This window comes from Sceloporus occidentalis, unplaced genomic scaffold, assembly GCF_023333645.1.
Source record: "Sceloporus occidentalis isolate IW3139 unplaced genomic scaffold, rSceOcc1.0.p SCAF_9, whole genome shotgun sequence".
Lineage (NCBI taxonomy): Eukaryota > Metazoa > Chordata > Lepidosauria > Squamata > Phrynosomatidae > Sceloporus > Sceloporus occidentalis.
In genome coordinates this window covers 9,392,959-9,412,754 of record NW_028316989.1, presented here as the reverse complement: position 1 = coordinate 9,412,754, position 19,796 = coordinate 9,392,959, and the positions used below count along the sequence as shown (strand labels likewise).

Below are 19,796 nucleotides of genomic sequence, written 5' to 3'. Positions count from 1 at the left end.
TCATGCCCAAGGTTCCTTCCTTCCTTTTTTTTTATATACAGCATCCTTCCATAGAAACATATCTCACCATCCATGACATGCTCACATGAGCATCTTGTCCTCACACCACAGGCACAGCAGCAATATATTGGATATGCATCCCTCCCTCCCTGAAAAATAAATAAATTTGGTTCTCTCTCAGCTCGGCCACAAGCCTTTTCCAAACGGCCACCAAGATACTTCAGAAGCAATCATGGTGGCTTCCTTCCCAATGCCAAAACAACTGTAGGAGCTCACCATTTCTGCACATGCAGCAGCACACCACAAGCATGAGCCCACAAATATCTGTACTCGCCCATAAACCACTTAGAACTTTCCTGTTAATAAAAAGCAAACAAACCAACATCATACTACACATGCACTCTCATAAATAAATAGTGTCCATAAATAAAACCTGTGCCACCTTCCCTTGCAGGCAACATGATTCACAATGCAATCTTCTTTGTCTCATGCAAAAACACACAGTCATGTCTCCCATGCTTTCTGTTGATGTCTGCCATCCACCTCTTTTACATAGATGCACATGACCCACCTGTATACACATCTTTCCCACTGTCATAGGTAGAAAAGCAGAAGTATCCAATCTGTACATAGGATGCATCTGTGATCCAAACTTAAGGAACAAATGTTGTAGGTATTTGTGTGTGTGTGTGTGTACATATACATATATTCTCCCTTCCAAAACAGGCAAACAATCTTTAGATATACAAACACACCCATGCATAAGAGCATTCTCAGATACACACAGAGTGTTTCATGCCAGTTGAACCAAAGACAGCCACCACTATGCCTCCACACACAACTGTATTGCCCCCTCCCTTCACAAATGGCAAAAGGAGTCCCACCAAAATGCAGAAATACCATTTCTTATGATAAAACAACAGGGTACTCGAAATGTGCCATTGGTCTGGCTTTTTGGAGCAGACAATAGGAAAGGCTTGGTTAGAAGCCTTCACACGTGAGCCATTGGCACTGTTTTGCTTTCCTAATCCCCCACCCCACCCTCCCCTACCATCCCACCCCATCCCACCCCACCCCACCCCAATGACCCCAGATACATACCTGAATGTGGCAGTAACCCTGCTCTTAGCTCAACATCCCATCCAATAAACCCCACTGATGGAAAGAGGAAAAGGAGAAAACAAGGGAACAAAATCCCAGATCTGTGATGGGAAGCAGCCAGCAGCAGCACCACCAGCTGCCTGCCTGCCTGCCTTTACAGGAAACACAGTGCTCTGCTGCCCCCCCCCCTTCTCTGCAGAGCTTGAACAATCTGTGGGCTCAGCCTTCCTCATCAATATGCATCAGCTCCAAGACACTGACACCAACAACAACAACACCATGGTTGCATTGAATCCAGATGCCAGGCCCTTCCAAAGACACAGGAGCCCCAGCACTTGAAGACAAGCTGTTTTGCCCTATGATCAGAAAGGGTTGCTGGTGTGGAAAAAGGCTCCCCCTTTATACAAATACAAAACCTTCCCTGATTGTACCCCAGTTATGGCAGTCGCATCTTCTTGCCCTGCAAAATGGATGGAGTTATCACAACACAAAGGAATATTCTGAACAGCACCAGAGCTAAAGCATCTGCTCCTAATCTCTTTCTTCTAAGGCTCGGGAAATGTGGCATTCACATGGCAGTGTTGCCATGCCATCTGTTTGTCAGCCTCCAATAAATAAATAAATAAATAAAAACTGCAGGGGGAGATGTCTGTGAAATTGGTGAGGGACATTGCAGGTAGCATGGAACAACCTCCATTAGGTGATATTTCAGATATGATCCAACTGATGCCCCTTCTCCCTGCAGCCCTGCTGAATCCAGAAAACTGACCAGGCTGCAGTGTCACAGTTTTCTTGGCATCTAACTTTTTTCCTCACCCTTTCAGGTACTGAAACATTTTCCAATTTTAGGTATAACATGTTCGGAGATCACAGGTTTTTTTTAAAGATGATTGATTGATTTTTCCCTGTGCTCTCAAAGTTGAGTCACAAGATGTCTTCCAAACATATCAGAAATCTCAATCATGCATAGTAAATATTAAACCACACATTAATTAAAAACATCAGTTAAAACACTTTATTAGAATATCACATTTTAAAGCATTAAAATAAAATAAAATAATGTTTTAAAATGTGGTGTTCTAAGTACAGTATATTGTTTTAAGGCCCACTTAGTTATTGAAGGCCTTCTGAATAGAAAGGTCTTTGCTTTGGAAGGACAACAGAGGCAGAGCAGCCTAATCTCTCTGTGGAGGTCATTGCGTAGTCTAGGAGCAGCCACCAAAAGGGCCCTCTTCTGCATCCTCACCAAAACAGTGATGGGACTGAGAGAAAGGCCTCTCTTATGAATCTTTAAACCCCAGAAGGCTCATATGCTGAATGATCTGGTCTATATATATAAATAAAAGGCAATTCCTGACCTCTTGGGACAGCTTGGATTCTGCACTGGTCAGGAAAGAAGGGGGATAATCTGTTCCTTCTTCCCCATCACGCTCAGTCACTTACACAGAATTCCTGGTCACCTGTGGCTAGTTGTTAACTTTATCATCAAACATTAATTTCCTTTGTGCATGTTGTTGTTAGTTTCCATGGGCATCTTTATAGAAAAGTGTGCTGCAGCATAGGGCTAACATGTCTATATCCTAACAGTCATGTGATGGCATATCTGGACATTTGGCACTTATTCCGACAACTTCAAGGAGAGCCAACAACAAAGATATCAGTGTTGAATCTTATCCCAATAGCAAATCTAGCCATTTTAGGGTATGACCCAACTGAGATATTAAATTTGCACACTATTCAATTGTGCAGCTTAAGTATTTTCAAGTAAAGAGGAATCCAATACCTCCTTACATAAGCAATTCCTTTCATACCAGTGCAGGGCTAGGGCACAGTTCTGCCCCCATCACCACCCCAGGCAAGGCTGTGAATATAGCCTAGTCACAAAAGTATAACTGTTACAGTGTGAAGTCAAAGGCTTTCGTGGCCGGCATCCATAGTTTTTTGTGGGGTTTTTGGGCTATGTAGCCATGTTCTAGAAGAGTTTCTTCCTGACATTTTGCCAGCATCTTCAGAGAATGCTTGCCTGGAAAGGAGTTGGGTATGTATATACTGTGTGACCCTGGGAAGGCAGGAGTGATTTGCATGTGTATTGCTCTGTTGCTAATGGCAGGTCTCAGGGTGGGAGGGTCTGCAAAAGTGGATTAGTGTCTGCTTGATTAGTGCTCATTGTCTGCTGGGAAACCCCTGACCCTTGTTTACTTTAAGGGTTTTTCTGTGATTATAGACTTTAAAGCCACCGATAGCATTAACTGGCCTTCCAGCTATCCTCATAAATACAATGATATTTGTGGTCCAGCCATGACCGTTTTTCTTGACTTATAAATACTACATACAATACTCATACAATAATACTCCTGCACAAATGCTGAATTTTGAAATGAATGATATCTAGATTCATTATAACTCAAGTACTGTACAGTGTGCCCTTGCTTTACGCGGGGGATCTAATCCGGACTACCCTGCTTAAAGCAAATTCCATGCATGCTTGAGCCCCATTTAAATGAATGGGGCTCATGGACGTGGTGGCGTGGCGGCGCAGCAGCACTCACGCGCCATAGGTGCATGCCCCATTCATCCCTATGGGACGTGCCACCCATTCCTCCCCACGCGGCTTTCAGCATACTGTATGCTGAAAGCCACATAAAGCGCATGCGCATATGGCGCGGGTGCACTGTAGTTTGAAATTTAAGTTGAACAAAACAGACACAGACATCTTGGAGTTGAAGACTGTAATACATTTAATGGAAAAGCCTCTCATCAGCCAAGGACTAGAATTTTTACATATAGATGGCACGCCAGAAAGGATGTCCGACTGAGATTATCACAATGAGAAATGAATCACTGGGGAGATCCTGTGGCATCCGTCTAAAGGTTCATTGTGCACAGCTTTCACCAAATAAGACAGACATTCAAACCTCCAGTCACATGGTAAGCCTCAATGACCACCAACAGCGACTCAAAAATCTAAGATTGTGGGAGAATGGGGCTAGGACAGTACTGGCTCTATCACATGGTTGGAGGCTACCGATTGCTTAAGTTCACAGTTACAACCAACATATGGCAAGTTTTTAAACAGCAAGTTTTTCACAGTTGGTTTTATTACCATCCTCAATAGCATATATGTTGGACAGTTGCAATGTCAGGATATCTAGTGGTTGTTGACTACAGCTCATTAAAAAGACCCAATAAATAAATAAACGTGTTGGTTGATACGTCAGAGCAGGTACACACCAACAGAGAATGGATGTTTCCCAGTTGATGGAATAAAAGGATTCAACAGCTTTTTGCCTCATATATTCCCACACAAAACCCTAACTGAAGGAAATCTAGGCCCATGACAAGCCTCTAGTTGTTCAAGGCTCACTTTAGTTCTGATTCACAAATGCATAAACATGGATTTCTTAGCTCACTTAACTGATGTCCTCTTAAACCCTGATAACTGGAAGAATATTTTATTTTCAGGGTACAAAGGGAATTCAGAAATATCAGATATACACTCCTGCTGCAAAAGAGGGCTGGTTTCATAGCTTTAGTGCAATAAATCTGGGATGAACGGATCCTGTCCAGATTGCCTCATTCTAGAATGAGGCAGTTTGCTCTTGATCCCTGATTCCATCCCATGAGGCTCCTTCTATACCTGATTTAATGGTTTTGGCCCAAAACTGAAGCCTTGCATGTCTACTATAGCAGCGTTTCAAGCTCTTCAGTCCTTCTGCGAACCTGTTGCAGCAGGGCCACTGAGCCCATGGGAGACCACATCAACTGGCTTTGTTGATTAATCACATACAAAGACGGGCTGAGTCCTCTTGGATCCAAATCAGCTCTCTTGTTCTTGCTCAGCTGGCAGGTCACCTACTCCAGTAAATGTTAATTCTTTATCGTCAGTGGTGATGGAATTTAGGTTGGAACCAAGAACTTCTGAAGAACGAGCCTGAAAGCCATCTTCCCCTGTCAAAACAGTATGCCCGTTCATATACATCTCCAAATGTTTTAGCAGTTGCTTTGGGTTTCTTTTGGCAAATGCTTCCAGTTCTATGGAGAGAAAAAAGAAACAATAGATCAGATATCACTGCAGTTTTTATCTGAAGATTCTTCCATAGGAGCCTGCCTGCATTTTGAGATCTTCAGGTAAAGTCCTTCTCTTTCTCCACCTTCAAAGCTACATCTGATTTTAATACAAAAAGAAAAGGCCTTATTGGTTACTGCTCCCAGACTCTGGGAGCTGGTAAAAATGCTCCTCGCAGCAGCCAAAGATCTTTTTGTTTTTACAGGCTTTTGGGAACTGACTCTGCATGCGGAATTTTTAATAATGCACTGCATTGTCTGTCTTCCTTGTTTTTTAATAGCTGTGCTTCTGAATTGCTTTTAATGTTAATATTATTATATGTTAACTTTTATTTGATGTGAACAGATCTATATATTTTTTTTAACTTTTAAAAATGGCTTATATTGAAGAAACGGAAGAGAAGTACAAATGCACACAGACACAAAACCTAAGACACTAAACTGTCTTGGAACCTGAAGTTATATAACCTATTAATCTTTTAAACCAGAACTTTTCAGTCTAAGGAGAATCTTAGCCTTGAACTTTCATGTGGTAATACATGTCAAAAATAAATCACCATAACATCACTTCCATGCATGAGTCCAAGCTTGGCAACTAGTCATTTTTGACGTACATGCACAGAAAAAGCCAAAATTATGTTTTCTATTGTGAAGTGTTCTATAAGAGCCCACCTTTAAGAACAAAGCCAGAGTCAGAAATGGTCTTTCGTTGTGTTTTCCAGATATTGAAGAGGCGTAAAAATACGGCCACATACAAATCATTTAGTACTGCAATCACCTGTTGTCTTCGATTGCATTCTCTGAAAGAGACAAGCAAAGAATATTTTCTCCCAGAACTATTCAGTCTTTTAGCTGAAGAAATTTAAATAAATGTGTACAAAACTAAATCTCAGCAAAGGTGCCTGTATGAAGATAGTGGAAGAAAGTGTCAAAACTTTGTGCATATTTTAAAAAATATATTATCTTTTATTTTAGAGAAAGGTCCTCTCAAATATTGTCTTGTTTATTCGTACTGCAGTAGCATACACAACCAAAACAGCCTCACAAATAAAGGTGGCATTGTCTTTTATTTGGAGCCCACTGATTAAGGTTCCCCCTCACTGATTAATCTGATTAATTTAGCCAACTGATCTGTCAATTAAAGCTTGCAGCCTTAGATAAGCCACAGTCAGAGAATTAGAGGCATCATGTCACTTGCAACAAACTCACCTAGAAAGGCGTTCTTCTCTCAGTACTTGGATTACAATACGAGTAATATTCACAGACATCACACAGAAAGGGAAATTCTTTAAAGAAAGCAGAAGTGATTCAGAGAAGCATGCTTTCTCACTAATTAACTACATACAGAATTTACTTTATTATATACAGCCCTGCATAACAACCTTTTCATAAAGATTGGAAAAAGCTTTCTCTTTTTAACCTGACATTTAAAGTGAACCAAATGCAAATACCAAGATCTGAAAGAACAACTTCTGGTTTTAGATCCTGAATGCTTTCAGTGGATTTTCAGGTTTGCTTCTGCCTTTTGCTGAACCTTTAGTTTGGATGATCCAACTGGCCTGGGTTTATGGCATTTTCTTTGCACAAGGCACAAGAAACGTTGGCCCTTCCAATTCCAAGAAGGTCCAGCCAGAATAGCCAATGATAAAGACTTGTGAGAGTTTTATCTAAAACCTTTGGAGGGGCAGAGGACATCCTGGAAAGTTACTTGTTAAGAAGAATGAATAAAATGGACAAGTTGCAGCCATCCATAACCAAGTAGTGGTAAGATGATGCTCTGGGACCACTGCTCAGCTATGAATACCTTCAGCACAATCCTGGCCCATGCACCACTGCCTCTTAGAGCCCAAACCTCCCAGCTACTTTTGATCACCCTAACTGCCTCTGGCCTTTGAACCTTTGGTCTCATTTATTTACTTGCAGTATTCATATAGTTCACTTCCAAAGGCCTCTAGTGGAACCAATTTTAGTACATGCCTCTGGGAATACATTAGTCACCCTTCAGCATCACAGTATGTATTTCATTTTCACTGTGTTTGCCAGCATTACTCCTGTAGCAGCTGATGGGAAGAAGTGTCTGTTTAAAATTTATGTTTGGAATGCAGATTAGAGATAGGAATTATGTCTTTTGAAATCTTTGTAACAGACCACTATAGAGAATGATTTAGTCTAGAAAACCTGTTTTTTTTTTTTGCAACTAGTAGGAAATCAGGTTGCTAAAATGATCTCTCCCACAGATTTGCAATGATATTTTGATATCCAGAGCATGAGCAGTAGGAAAGAAGAAACATGCCTGTGTTTCATGATGGGATAGCTTGAAAATCTCTCGAGCTACAGGTAATATCCGAGAATCCATTACAAAATATAGTGTTTGCATCAATCCTAGCAATCCAGTCCCACGCAGATCTGTGCCAGGATCCATCCCTAGGTATAAGACACACACAGAAAGCCAGTTAAGAAAAACTAATAAAGGCTCTTATGTTGGCCATATTTGTACATTACATTACTCATGTAATGTTACATTAGAGGATTATTAATTGCCAGGTCAAACCCCAAAAGATAATACTAAAAAGCATATAATGAAAGCTTAATGTTGTCTCTTGTGAACACACAACACAATACGTCTTTCTATTACATAATCATGCCTGACTGCATCCATATTTCAGAATTTGAAAAAAAATGATCAGAGGTGATTTATAGGATTATTGCCAAGTGCTGTAGTTCGTGGATCTCACAACAGTGATCCCAGAAGTATGCCAAGCATATTCCTTAACCCTGCATAGCACTTATTGACCTCCATCCTGCAAATCTGATACACCTTCTTCTAAACATACTCTCCGAATCTTCTGGGGCCAGTTAGACTGGTCCTTGGTTCAGCTTTATTCCTGGTAAGGGGGCACATGGACTGTGGAGGCTATACAGTGCGCCCTTTCCTTACATGGGGGATCCATTCCGCGTAAGGGAAATACCGTGTATGATGGAGTGGTGTGTAGTTTTCAGCGTATGCTGAAAGCCATGTATCGCATGCTGGTGTATGATACAGGCGCACTGTATAGCCAGATTCATGATGCTAGAATTCCAAGAAGATAAAAGGTACACACTTTTTGTACCATTCCTTTTGGTCATTTTCATCATACAAAAGCTGTTGAATCAGAATAAGATTTTACCACCATGTAAAAGTTCTTTTAAAGCATGTTGTTGTTCTACTTCTGCCATACCTTGAAATCCCAGGTCCTCCCAATGGGCTCCATAACGGGCACAATCAAAACGTGAGCTTGTTAATTTCTTGTAGATTGTCTGCAGGATCCGCATGTGCACCTTTTCATTGTTATCCAAGCCACCTGTACAGGGAATCCCTGATTACTTCTTCAGCATAACAGAATAAGAGTCAGAGCTTTGAAAAGTTTTCTTTTTGGGCTATACAATCTAGTAACTTTTCCAAACTCTGAAAAAGCTGGTATTTTGAATATAAGGGCTCAAGTTCAATTCCCGATGTTTTTGCCAAAGGATCTTAGATAACTGTGAAGAAGAAGAAAATTCTGTTTTAAATCCTTTGCAAAATGCTGCCAGTCAAAGTAGAGGATACTGGGCTAGATAGAACAAGGATCTGGTACCTTTATCTGAACAAATAAAACTGTCTTAGTCATACTGGTGATTGGCAGTGGATTTTCAAAGTTTCACACAAGTGTCTTTTCTAGAACTACCTGGAGGTAGCCAGGGATTGAAACTGGGGCTTTCTGCTTGAAAAGCATATAAATTGCTGCTCAGGCAGAGAATGATTAAGTATTACTTTTTGGACTGCAGCCAGGATGCACTGGCCACTCTGGCAGAAGATTCTTGGTGTGGCCCAACAAGTAATTTTTCCAAGCTCTGGCTATAAACCAACTCTTCCCAGATTTTCAAGGTAAGGTGATATTAAGCAAGTTGGAGTTCAACCTCCTTAAGAAGGTTGCTTGCTTTTGCTATCAGAACAGATACTCACACTGTGCAATTGCCAGAGCTAAGTCCCTCTCGTTTTGCAGCTGTTGATGGAGGCGGGGAGGACCAAAAAGAAAATGGGCAATAGCAGCAAGTCCTCTTCTTTGAACTGTTGGCTGAATCTTTTTCTGGAATGAAAAGTAGTAAAAGAGGAAATGAGGTTCATGAGAAAAGTACACTCTGGTAGCGTTCGTAAAAAAACAACACAGCCAACCAAGCCACTGATACAATTTTCAATTCACTGATACAATTTTCAATGGCACCAGTTTCTGAGTTGTACTATTTATTATAGGGATGAGGTGATCCTAAAATCCCACTTTGGCAGCCTCCAGCTCGTTCCCTCAAAGCTCCCACACACACACATATATATTTAAACTGGCACAATTTTAGACCAACATTGCAACAAAATTCCAGAAGAGTTGTAGTCTGACCTCCCACATCCAAACAAAATACTTGTTTTCTTGACCACATAACAGTCCAAAATGGCAACTAGAAATGCCATGATGTCACTTCAATGCACTTGGATGCTTCCATGCAGCCTGCAGCAGGTTCAGAGGGCAAGACTTGGCTCCCCTTCCCCAGATTTGTATGCCCATTGTTTATCAGTTACCCTGACATCCTATCTTTATCCAATGAACCCAAGGGAGTGTGCATGGCTCTTCTCCACCACACTTGACCCTTAGAACAACCAGTTTGAAGTTGGGAGAGGGAGAATAACTCACCCAAAGTCACCCATTAAGTTCCATGGCTGGGTGGGTATAAAAAGTAATTTCCCAAGCCTCAGAACACCTTTCTAAGCACCATGTGTACAAAGTGGCATGGCATGAGGAGTTGAGATATCCCCACCTTGCTTGAATATGAGGCAACGGACTTGGGAACAAATATAACTACTTTGAATTTGTAAATGCTTCCATACATTTAATTCAGATTTAGTTAAATTACTCCTACACACACACACACACACACACACACACACTGGGGCTGTGAACTTCATCTACTGTTGCTGAGTTTGTACTGTTTTGCCCTTAAAATATGCATGCTTCCCATATGACTTTTTTTACAAGAATAGTCATCCTTCTAGGACGCATTCGGCAGCACCAATTTGCAGGGAGCTTGTACCTTGTTCTAAGGAAAACAAGAGACCATGTTTTTCCACCCTTACAATAAATATATTGGCAGTGGTTGCATATGATTTGTTGAGTGGTTGCAAAAATGGATGGAGGAATATATGTGACCATGTATTGTCCTTCCTGATATAAATCTTCATGTTAATATGCTCTTTGGGAAACTTGTCCTTAAAGGTCTTAGGTAACACAAGTGAAGTTTAAAAAGAACTGGGCAGGTTCTATACAAGCATTACTGTGCCTTGCTATACCTTACAAGATGTAAGTATAACATCTTCTGGCTAAGAAGTATAAAGTAGTTGTTGTTTTTGCGTGAAGTCAAGTCATTTTTTACTTATGGTGACATTAATGTGAACATGTTGTGAGGTTTTCTTGGCAAAATTTGTTCAGAAGCACTTTGCCTTCTTCTGTGGCTGAGACTTGTCTAAAGTCATCCAGTGGGTCTCCATGGCCGAGCAGGGAATCACTCCTAGTCTCCAGAGCTGTAGCCCAACAGATAAACCATGACACTTTGCTGGCCCATGTGAAAAGTGTGGAGAATCCAAAGTTCAGAGTGCGATTTTGCCTGCAGAAAAAGTGGTGGTCGCAAATATTTTCTGAACTGTGAATCAAATATATATAAATTGCATGGAACATAATTACTGCATGTTAAGATGGCTTGCCTCCTATTGAGATGGGCCAGAAGGAAATTATTTGTGTCAGCATACATTGTAATCAGATGGAAATCGCACAAATTTAATATTTATGGAAAAATTCTGTAGTACTTATAGCCAAAATGCATTTGCCTTGTAGTCTTGTGTGTTTTATGGTCAAAAGTGGGGGCGGAATAAAGCTGGAGAAAGTAAGGAAAAGAGCACAATCATGGAGATTTCAGTTACTGGCTCCAGTAATTCTAGATCTCTCTGCCAAAATGAAGTATGAATTAAGAGTACTCATCCCAGAAGTTATTTGAGAACCAAACAAGAATTGTCAGCACTTTCAATGCCTCACAAAATGTAAGTAGTATCATTGTTTAATCAATCTTGGTTGGCATATACATACCCTGCAGTCTGAGAGATCTGCTGTCTGAAAATACTGCAGTGCTTCATTGAAAGAGATTAAGGGAATGGGGCCAAGAGGCTTTTCCACAATTCCTACAATTGCAAGAGAAAGAGAGCACATTTATTTATTTCTACCTGTGAGTGTTCAAGGTAGAGTCAACAGAGAGAACAACAAACAATGTTAGGAATGATTAAAACAAAAACAAGAGAATAAAACTTTCAGCATCATAACCCTCTTATAGAAGTCTAAAAACTCAAGTATTTAGTACAGTACACATGCATTTGGAATAATGTGTACAGTACAGTTTTGGCTTGCCAACACAAAAAGGATCGTGTGGAATTTTTAAAAGTACAAAAAATGCTGATCAGAAACTAAATCGAGTAGATATTTCCAAGTTGATTTTGCAATCCTTTTTGGGCCGAGACAGACGGCCCAAAAGCGGCGTGGCCGCAGCGATTTTAACATTAGCAACTACACCTTGGTCCCTAACCCTATAACGTGCTGGTGACAGCATCGTGGCAGTGTCCCGTCCACATGGGTGCCAACATGATGTCACGCACACGCTGCATTCAAACGGCGTGGCACGGGCATGAAGTCTCTGCACCGCCCCTGGCTGTTATGGTGGCCTAGTGGCAGCATGGAAACAACCTCCAAAATGGAACTCCTTTTTGGTGCCCCTTTCTCCTCTGTAGCGCAGGCCCCACCGGGATGCACTAGGCGCCTAAGGTGCCAGGGCACCACTTTTCCAGGCCAAAGAGAAGCGGCATTTTGCTGCTTCTCTTTGGCCTGGAAAAACGTCAGATTGGGGCCACAGGGGCTGCCGGTAAGGTTGCTCTGGCCCCAATATTTTTTAAAAAAACCCTCATCATTGTTGATGAAACAGAGACCAATAAACAGACCTTGAAGTGGCAGCATCCAAATTCTCAATGGTTGAAGAAATTCAAGACTCAAAGATCAGCAGGAACAGTCATGGCCTTTTTTTTTTTAGAATAAGGATGATATTTTGATGACTATCTTCAGAAGAGCCAAACAGTTAATGCAGAATACTATTTTAACTTGTTATGTCAATTAAAGGAACCACTGAAGGAAAAATGGAGAGGGAAGCTGTGGAAAGGTGTTCTCTTTCTGCAGGATAATGTGCCTGTACACAGGGCTGGCAAGACTATGGATGTTTTGAAGAATATGGGTTTTGAGTGCATAGATCACCCACCCTTCTCATCAGATCTTCCTCTATTTCCTGTTTCCAAGCCTTAAAAAGAGTTTGAAATGAAGGATATGTTTGAATGATTCAGTGGTGATAGCAGCAGCAGAGCAGCATTTCAAGGACCAGATATCAGAATAGGGTGATGTGAGGTAAAGAAACTTGAGAAATGATGTGCCAAGCATGTCAAACTTAGGAGTGAATATATGAAATAGCATGTACATTTCAGGGCTATAGGTCTTTCCCTTCTTGGTCAGGCCAAGAACCTTTCAGCACCTTCTTGTACAAAGCAGGATTCAAAATGAAATAGGCATTTGGTCTTATCCAATAAGATTCTTCAGTCCTAACCTTTGAGTAAACACAGAGAAGCATGGATAGGGTAAAGCTAAAAGAAGCCACACACAAAGGGAAAGAGAGAATTGCCTTGCTCTCACTCAGACAACTTATTTGTTATGCCTGTTAAGTAATTTGGTATCTCTAAGTGCCCCTGCCTCGAAGTGCCAGTAAAAATAAAAAAGGCCCCTACAATATGGCCAGAGGGAGATTTTAGATGCTGACCTTTTAATGTACACCATAGTAACTTATGCAGAAAGCCTTGCCTCAATCTCATTAATGCTGCAGTCCTTAATCTTTCATCTTAATCTTTAATTCTGCAGTTAAAGAGTAAAGCATATTTAACTCTTCAATCCTTTACTCACGAAAAGCAGAATTCCAGCTGAATATTGAAGCTGTTGGAATCCTGCTCTGAAATTCTGACATACATAGTAAAATACAAAAATGCTGCCTTCCTTCCAGCAAATCCATCACATTTTTCCAGCCTGAACCAGGAAATGTTTGTTGTTTTACTGCATCATAAACCTTTTTGCTAATTAGTCTTCTGCAATGTTTCAAAGCCCCTTTATATCATTTTTAATGGCAAAATCCATTCAAAGTCAATTAACTTCAGTGTGATAATTCACCCTTGTTCCATTTGAAATCAGAATGTAGTCTTTCGTGTCTCAGTAGCATACATTTTTTACCTACATTATGAACATTACAAATCCTACGAGGCAGCATAACTATGGACCACATTGCAAATCCAAAAACAGGGTGGGCAGAGCCATCGCATGGCTCCTATCACTCAGAGTGAACTTTTCACTTGAAGGAGGAAGAAAAGATTTGAGACAGCATTAATTCCAATGCAACTCTTAGGGTTTATCCTCTTAGTAGAGCTCCCCCTGCTAAGACATTTCAAGGCTCTCTGAATATGAAGCACGTAGTCCACACAGATGTATGCATTCATTTGCACACACACAGAGATGTACACGGGGTACAGTCAGTACATGACTACACAGCATACAGTGTTTGCCTTTTTAGATTTTATGATTAGTTTGACTACATTCTCCCCAGGGTGCTAAACAACATGCCCAATAATGAGCTATTTAACTCAATGAAAAGAAAAACTAAAGCATTAGCAACGTACGCTGGGTTTAACATTAGAATTTTCAGACTTCATGACATCCAAAACTTTTACACTGAATTTCTTAGACAAAGTTTCTGTGGTCCTTCTTCTTGATTATCACCCGAACTAACCTACTGTAATGTTCAATTACTTCCAGTCATGAAGAAAATGTTATTGCAGTTGTTTCCATACCTCCAGGATGGACATTTGCCACAGCATCCCACTCTTCCCTGGCTTGCAGGACCTGTGCACTAACATCTAACAGGAAAGAGAAAGAGAATGATTGGAGATGAAACAACACTGAGGCAAAGTTATAACCACTTCTGAAACAGCAGATTTATTGTTCCTGAGAGTAGTTCCCAGTTTTAAAAAATCATCCTTTTACACAAAACCTGCTTCCTGTCACTGACTGTGCACTGCACAGCAGTTACTAAATGATTATACAGATGTAAAGCAAAGAGAGTGGAACGTTAAAATAATAGACAGGAGATTCAGAATAAAGACATTAGTGACAGTGAAAGCATTACCTCCAGTTACTTAGCTCCTAGCTTGTGTTCCCCACCACACCACATCAGTTTAACTGTTTCCTAAAAGCACATGTTTGGGGAAGGTTGAGGGAGGGGAGCAAATGCAGGCTGCTCCAGTTCTGCACTCCATCACCTGCCCCCATGCACCTACCTGCCCTGTTGGAAGGGACATCAGATACTGGCCCCTGTACCAATGGAGCTGCTCATGTTGCTCAGTTTGGGCTTTGGAACATGTGGTTCTTGCTCTCTCTCTTTCTTTTGTATTTTGTAAATGTTCTGGTGCACCTTGAGGACTCAAGTCAAAGAGTAAAATACAAAATCTACTGAGCAAGGGATGGGTCATTTACAGCCATTCAACTGTTGTTAGATGACAACTGCAATCATCCCTCACCATGGACGATATTCACCAGGACAGGAGGGAGTTTCAGTCCAACAACATTCAGATTTCATAGGCTAGCCATCCTTGTACTAAACAAACACACCTCTCTAATATTTCCACCTGAAAATTTTTTTGAGGGGAAACTTTATCAGCCTTGGCAAGCAATATATGTAATCCAACTGGATTTGTGAAAGCCAACAAACTCTTGTTTAGTTAGGTCCTGAAATATATACATACACAAGTATTCTGGGAAATCGAGTTAGATTTAAAAGGCAAAACGGATACAGAACTGCTTAGAGGAACACCTGTACTCCCTACATGTCTGCATGTTCCACACGAAGAAGAAGAAAGAAAAAAGTGCAAATGAACAAAAAATGAAATAAGTAGAAAGTGACATATTAAGTGTGGTGGGAACCATCCTGCAAAAGCAGGATACAGACTTCTAGCAGGTTGCTCCCCCACATGAGGACATCAGAAAGTCTTTCTTTACCTGCCTATTGGAACAAGTGGGAGAAGCAACCCAAGGTACAGGATATTCCACCCCTATCTATTGGGAAATTAAATAATCCTGCAAAGAGTAAGAAAGGGGTTACAGTCTTCTAACAGACTTTGTAAACACTTTAATTTGCTGACATAAAACACAAAAACCTATTCAAAGGCACTGAAAGAAATCACATTTGAACATCAGTGTCAGCATTTAATCAATTCTGAATAACAATTGAATTAACAAAAAATACTGAATTTGTGAAAGAACTGTGTGTGGTATGACATTTGTATTGCATTTTTCAAATTCAGCAATATATATATATTCACTATAGGCGTGTGATATTGGCCAGCTTCTAATTTCTCTTTTCCTCAGTAAGGTCTTAGAATGAGTAGTGGCAACACAACTCCAGGCCTCCTTGGAGCAAATGGGTTACCTAGGCCAATTCCAGTATGGGTCCTGCCTCATTATATGACAGAACAAGCCAGGGTTATCTTGGTGGATGACCTACACAGGGAACTGCACAGGGGAAATGTGTCCCTGTTGTTTCTGTTAGATCTCTCAGTAGTAATCAGTACCATCAATCATAGTATCCTTTTGGCCCATTTGGCTGATATGGAACCTGAAGGCACTGTGCTGCAGTGGTTCCAGTTCTTCTTGGATGAATGTTCCCAGAAGGTGGAGCAGGGAGACTGTTGTTTGGCCTCCTAGCCATTAAACTGCAAGGTTCTGTAGGTTGCAATACTGTCCCCTATGCTTTTTAGCATCAACATGAAGCCCACTAAGGGGTCCATCTAGAGATTTAGGGTTAGGTATTACCGTCATGCTGATAATACCCAGCTCTCTCTGTCTTTAACAACTGATGCCAATGGGGCTATGGAAATCCTGAATCACCATTGCATGAAGTGAAGGACTGACTGCATGTGGGTGAATAAACTGAAAGTCAGTGACACTGACCAACAAGAAAGGTAACCTGGGGTTGGATCATAGCCTGTTCTGGATGGGGTTGTGTTTTGTCTGAGACATCAGGTTCGTAGCTTGGGAGTGCTCTTTTTATTAATCATTATTATGTTGGGGGCTGGCTGGGTCAAGAGCCAATAAATAAATGCTTTAAATACCACTGCTTTCAATGGAAACAGATTTGAACAACTTTGTGCAGTGAGAGCTGTTTCATGTTGGTTAGCAGTAGAGGGAAATATGGGAAGCAAGCACAACTCTATTAACTCAGCTGGGAAGCCAGCTCTGTATAGCTCCTTCTCTTTCTCAACTGTCACCTCTCGTTGTTGTGATGAACACTCTTCTCAGTGGGCTCAAAAGAATATGACCCAGTCACTGACAGAGGGATGGCTACAACTCCTGAGCCTCCTAGCTCATAAGAAAAAACAATAGGATTCAAGGTGTTGCATTAAGTTAACTAGACCCCTACCTGCTTCTCTGCATCCATTAGGTGTTGCTGACAGAGACTGCAGGAGTCCATTCTGCTTCAAGGCAGATATCTAAAAGAGGGAGAAACTGTCAGAATACAAAAGGGTGCATAAACCTATTGGCAGCCCTTCTGTAAAGTTTCATTAAGCTAATGTGTTCTGAAGCAATCCATGATGAGACTTGGGCTGTCTGTAGAAAGTGCTAGCACAAAATTTGATTTGAAGAAGGGATGGACAACCCTTTTTCTATCAAGGTCCACATCCTCTTGGGTGCAATCTGTCAAGGATCGCATGGTGAGGCCATAATAAAAAAATGGCAAGCCTACTCCCTTTTACTCCCTGTTTCTACTACTCTTTTCTCTTTTCCCCTCATTTCCTCTTTCTCTTTCATATCATTTAGCAATCTAGGATTAGATCTCCAAAATCTATGATGGCTGCCTGCTTTATAATGCTATATTTGCATGTTCACAAACAAACATGTAAAGGGATGTACAAGCGCAATGAGAAATCCCTAAGTACCATACAAACAAAATAAGTTATGAATATCATCCAAGCAAACAGGACATGTTTAGCTGTGGGTTGTTTTTATTAAAACATAAAGCAAAATGTCTGCCATAAAAATTGTCCCAACAACTCTATTACTGCATTTTTTGCAGACAAAGAGGGCTGACGGCTACACAAAACAGATGTCCCACCTTAATGTTTGGGTATTATAGAAGGCCCTTGATCTGGTGGATATGTGGCATTTTCGATAGCCATCCATTCATTTGAACATATGATGGTGAGAAAATATATCAGATTAAGGCCCTTTCTCTACCTGGAGGAATCTTAAAGCAGCTTACTTTAACGCTGGAGTTTATCAGACAAGGGAAATTGGAAGTATAATCTTATGGCAATCCGAAAGCAATCATGGGGTTTAATGCTATTGCGTGATAGACAACCACACACAATTTTGGGCAATGGGAAGTCAGTCCGAGCGCAATCATGGGGTTTCACGTTATTGTGTGAGAGGTGATCACACACAATTTCAGGCAATGACAAGCTATTTTCGGGCAATGGGAAGTCAGTTCGAACGCAATTCGCATTCACGTAAATTCGCTGAACTAGCGAATTCACATGAATGCGTTCTGGTCCCACTTTCTTTTCATTTGAAATTAAGAGAAATTCCTCCCGTGTGATAAACTCCATTTATTCTTTCAATTATAAAATCCTGTGATATTTTTACTGCATGTCACATTATTATTATTATTATTATTATTATTATTATTATTTGGTACTCTGCACAAGTCTCATAAGGGGAAAATGCAGTAGAAAAGTATTTCTAACGTGGTAGAAAGACAACCACAGACCAAAGAATACCCAGCAAACTACTTCAGGCTAACAACCCAATGGCTCTGTTTTAGAGGACATGGTTTGCGGTACCTCATGGGAGAGGTCTAGTTTTATATTACAGATATATCATTTCTATTTTTGTTTAACTTCTGTGCATTTCAACCATTTCTAGCTATCCTGAGTGTTTACTGGGTAAATGTTTAGGAAATGTAGCAACAAGAGAGAACAGTAACTTACAGGCACAGATTTGTAACCTGGATAAGTAACAGCTTGGTCTTCACTCTGGCAGTTGTCTGTGCTGCATCGGTTCATCCCCTAATGGACACAATGAAACCAGAGTCACCAGGGAATGAACCGTTACCTCCCAAAGGCAACACCCAAGACACCCAGCAAGCCTAGTCAAGACCCACCCACACTCCATCTGACCAATGGCATGGCTCCTTCCTCTTGATCCCATAACCAATAAGCCCATCCCTCTAAACTTCATCTGACCAATAGCATTGGCTCCTCCCCTTTGATCCTCCAATAAGTCCCTCCCCCTAAACATCTGACCAATAGCATGGCTCCTCCCCCTTGATCCTCCAATAAGTCCCTCCCCTAAATCTCATCTGACCAATAGCATGGCTCCTCCCCCTAGATCCTCCAATAAGCCCCTCCCCTAAACATCTGACCAATAGCATGGCTCCTCCCCCTAGATCCTCCAATAAGCCCCTCCCCTAAATCTCATCTGACCAATAGCATGGCTCCTCCCCCTAGATCCTCCAATAAGTCCCTCCCCCTAAACATCTGACCAATAGCATAACTCCCCCTTGATCCTCCAATAAGTCCCTCCCCTAAACCGCATCTGACTAACAGCATGGCTCCTCCCTCTTGATCCTTTAGTCACTAAGCCCCTCCCCTAAACCCCATCTGACCAATGGCATGGCTTCTCCCAGTCAGCCCCCAGCCCCTGCGCTGCACTGCCCCCTGCAGGCCCTCGGAGGCCAGTTCCCTGAGGAGAGGCCTCTCCGCTGCAAGGGCCAGTTACACCCCCCTCACGCCCCTTTCTCTCCTGGACCTAGGATCCAGGCCGCCCACGCCGCCCACCTTCGCAGCGGAGCCTCAGCCCTCCTCGCCCCTTCTTCCCTCCCAGGTCCATAGCTACCCAAGGAGGCGTCATCCCCGACGACCAGCAACGGCTTCTCTCTCCCAGTCTCCGCTCTGTTGCTAGCCCCCCTCCTCTTGGGACACCCGCGCATGCGCAGGCGCCTCCCGTTGCATGCTGGGAGTCGTAGTCCACGCCTCAAACTGAGGCAGCCTTAAATCCAAAAGTGGAAATAATCCAGTTTGAGACTGATTTTACTGCCCTGGCTCAGTGCTAGGGAATCCTGGGAAGTGTAGTTTTATTGTGGCACCAGAGCTCTCTCCCTGACAGAGAAGGCGAAATATTTCTCACAAGACTACAGTTCCCAGAATTCCATAGCATTGAGCCAGGGCAATTAAAGCTGCCTCAAAGTGGATTTGTTTTGGACCTTAGCAGCCTTCAAAGGTTTTACCTCAGGACTGGCCTCCAAAGGGCCACGACACTTCCTTGTTGAAGAAGGGAATCCATTAAATAAACCTGAAAAAAGGGATGCTATTAGAAGAAGATCCACTGGATCCTTTCTACTCTTTGCATTTGCCTTCAAGTCCCCTGACCATTTATGGCGACCTTATGACT

The 19,796-nt window shown here is 41.7% G+C and overlaps 2 protein-coding genes across 7 annotated transcripts in view; both read right to left on the bottom strand.

Annotated features, from left to right (window-relative positions):
- FEZ1 (fasciculation and elongation protein zeta 1) overlaps window positions 1–1,296 on the bottom strand; it is a 41,276-nt gene extending 39,980 nt beyond the window's left edge. For 2 of the 5 annotated variants that reach the window (XM_089537481.1, XM_089537482.1), the window contains exon 1: window positions 1,102–1,280. The gene's annotated coding sequence lies outside the window, so the exon portion shown is untranslated. Of the gene's footprint in view, window positions 1–1,101 lie in introns of all 5 variants that reach the window. The other 3 variants (XM_089537484.1, XM_089537483.1, XM_089537480.1) reach the window with 3 other exon arrangements.
- A 2,538-nt stretch (window positions 1,297–3,834) lies between these two features.
- ELMOD3 (ELMO domain containing 3) lies at window positions 3,835–19,344 on the bottom strand. Of its 2 annotated transcripts, none has more exons than XM_089538155.1 (11): window positions 19,242–19,344; window positions 18,335–18,412; window positions 16,768–16,837; window positions 14,144–14,209; window positions 11,310–11,401; window positions 9,149–9,272; window positions 8,385–8,507; window positions 7,460–7,590; window positions 6,376–6,452; window positions 5,839–5,966; window positions 3,835–5,133 (listed from the first exon to the last, which is right to left on the bottom strand). In XM_089538155.1, the coding sequence occupies exons 1-11, from the start codon at window positions 19,254–19,256 to the stop codon at window positions 4,919–4,921; spliced, it is 1,119 nt and encodes a 372-aa protein (XP_089394281.1). In that variant the 5' UTR covers window positions 19,257–19,344; the 3' UTR covers window positions 3,835–4,918. The 2 variants fall into 2 exon arrangements, with proteins under 2 accessions (XP_089394281.1, XP_089394282.1); XM_089538156.1 differs by having other exon boundaries at window positions 19,184–19,269.
- Between the last annotated feature and the right edge of the window lie 452 nt (window positions 19,345–19,796).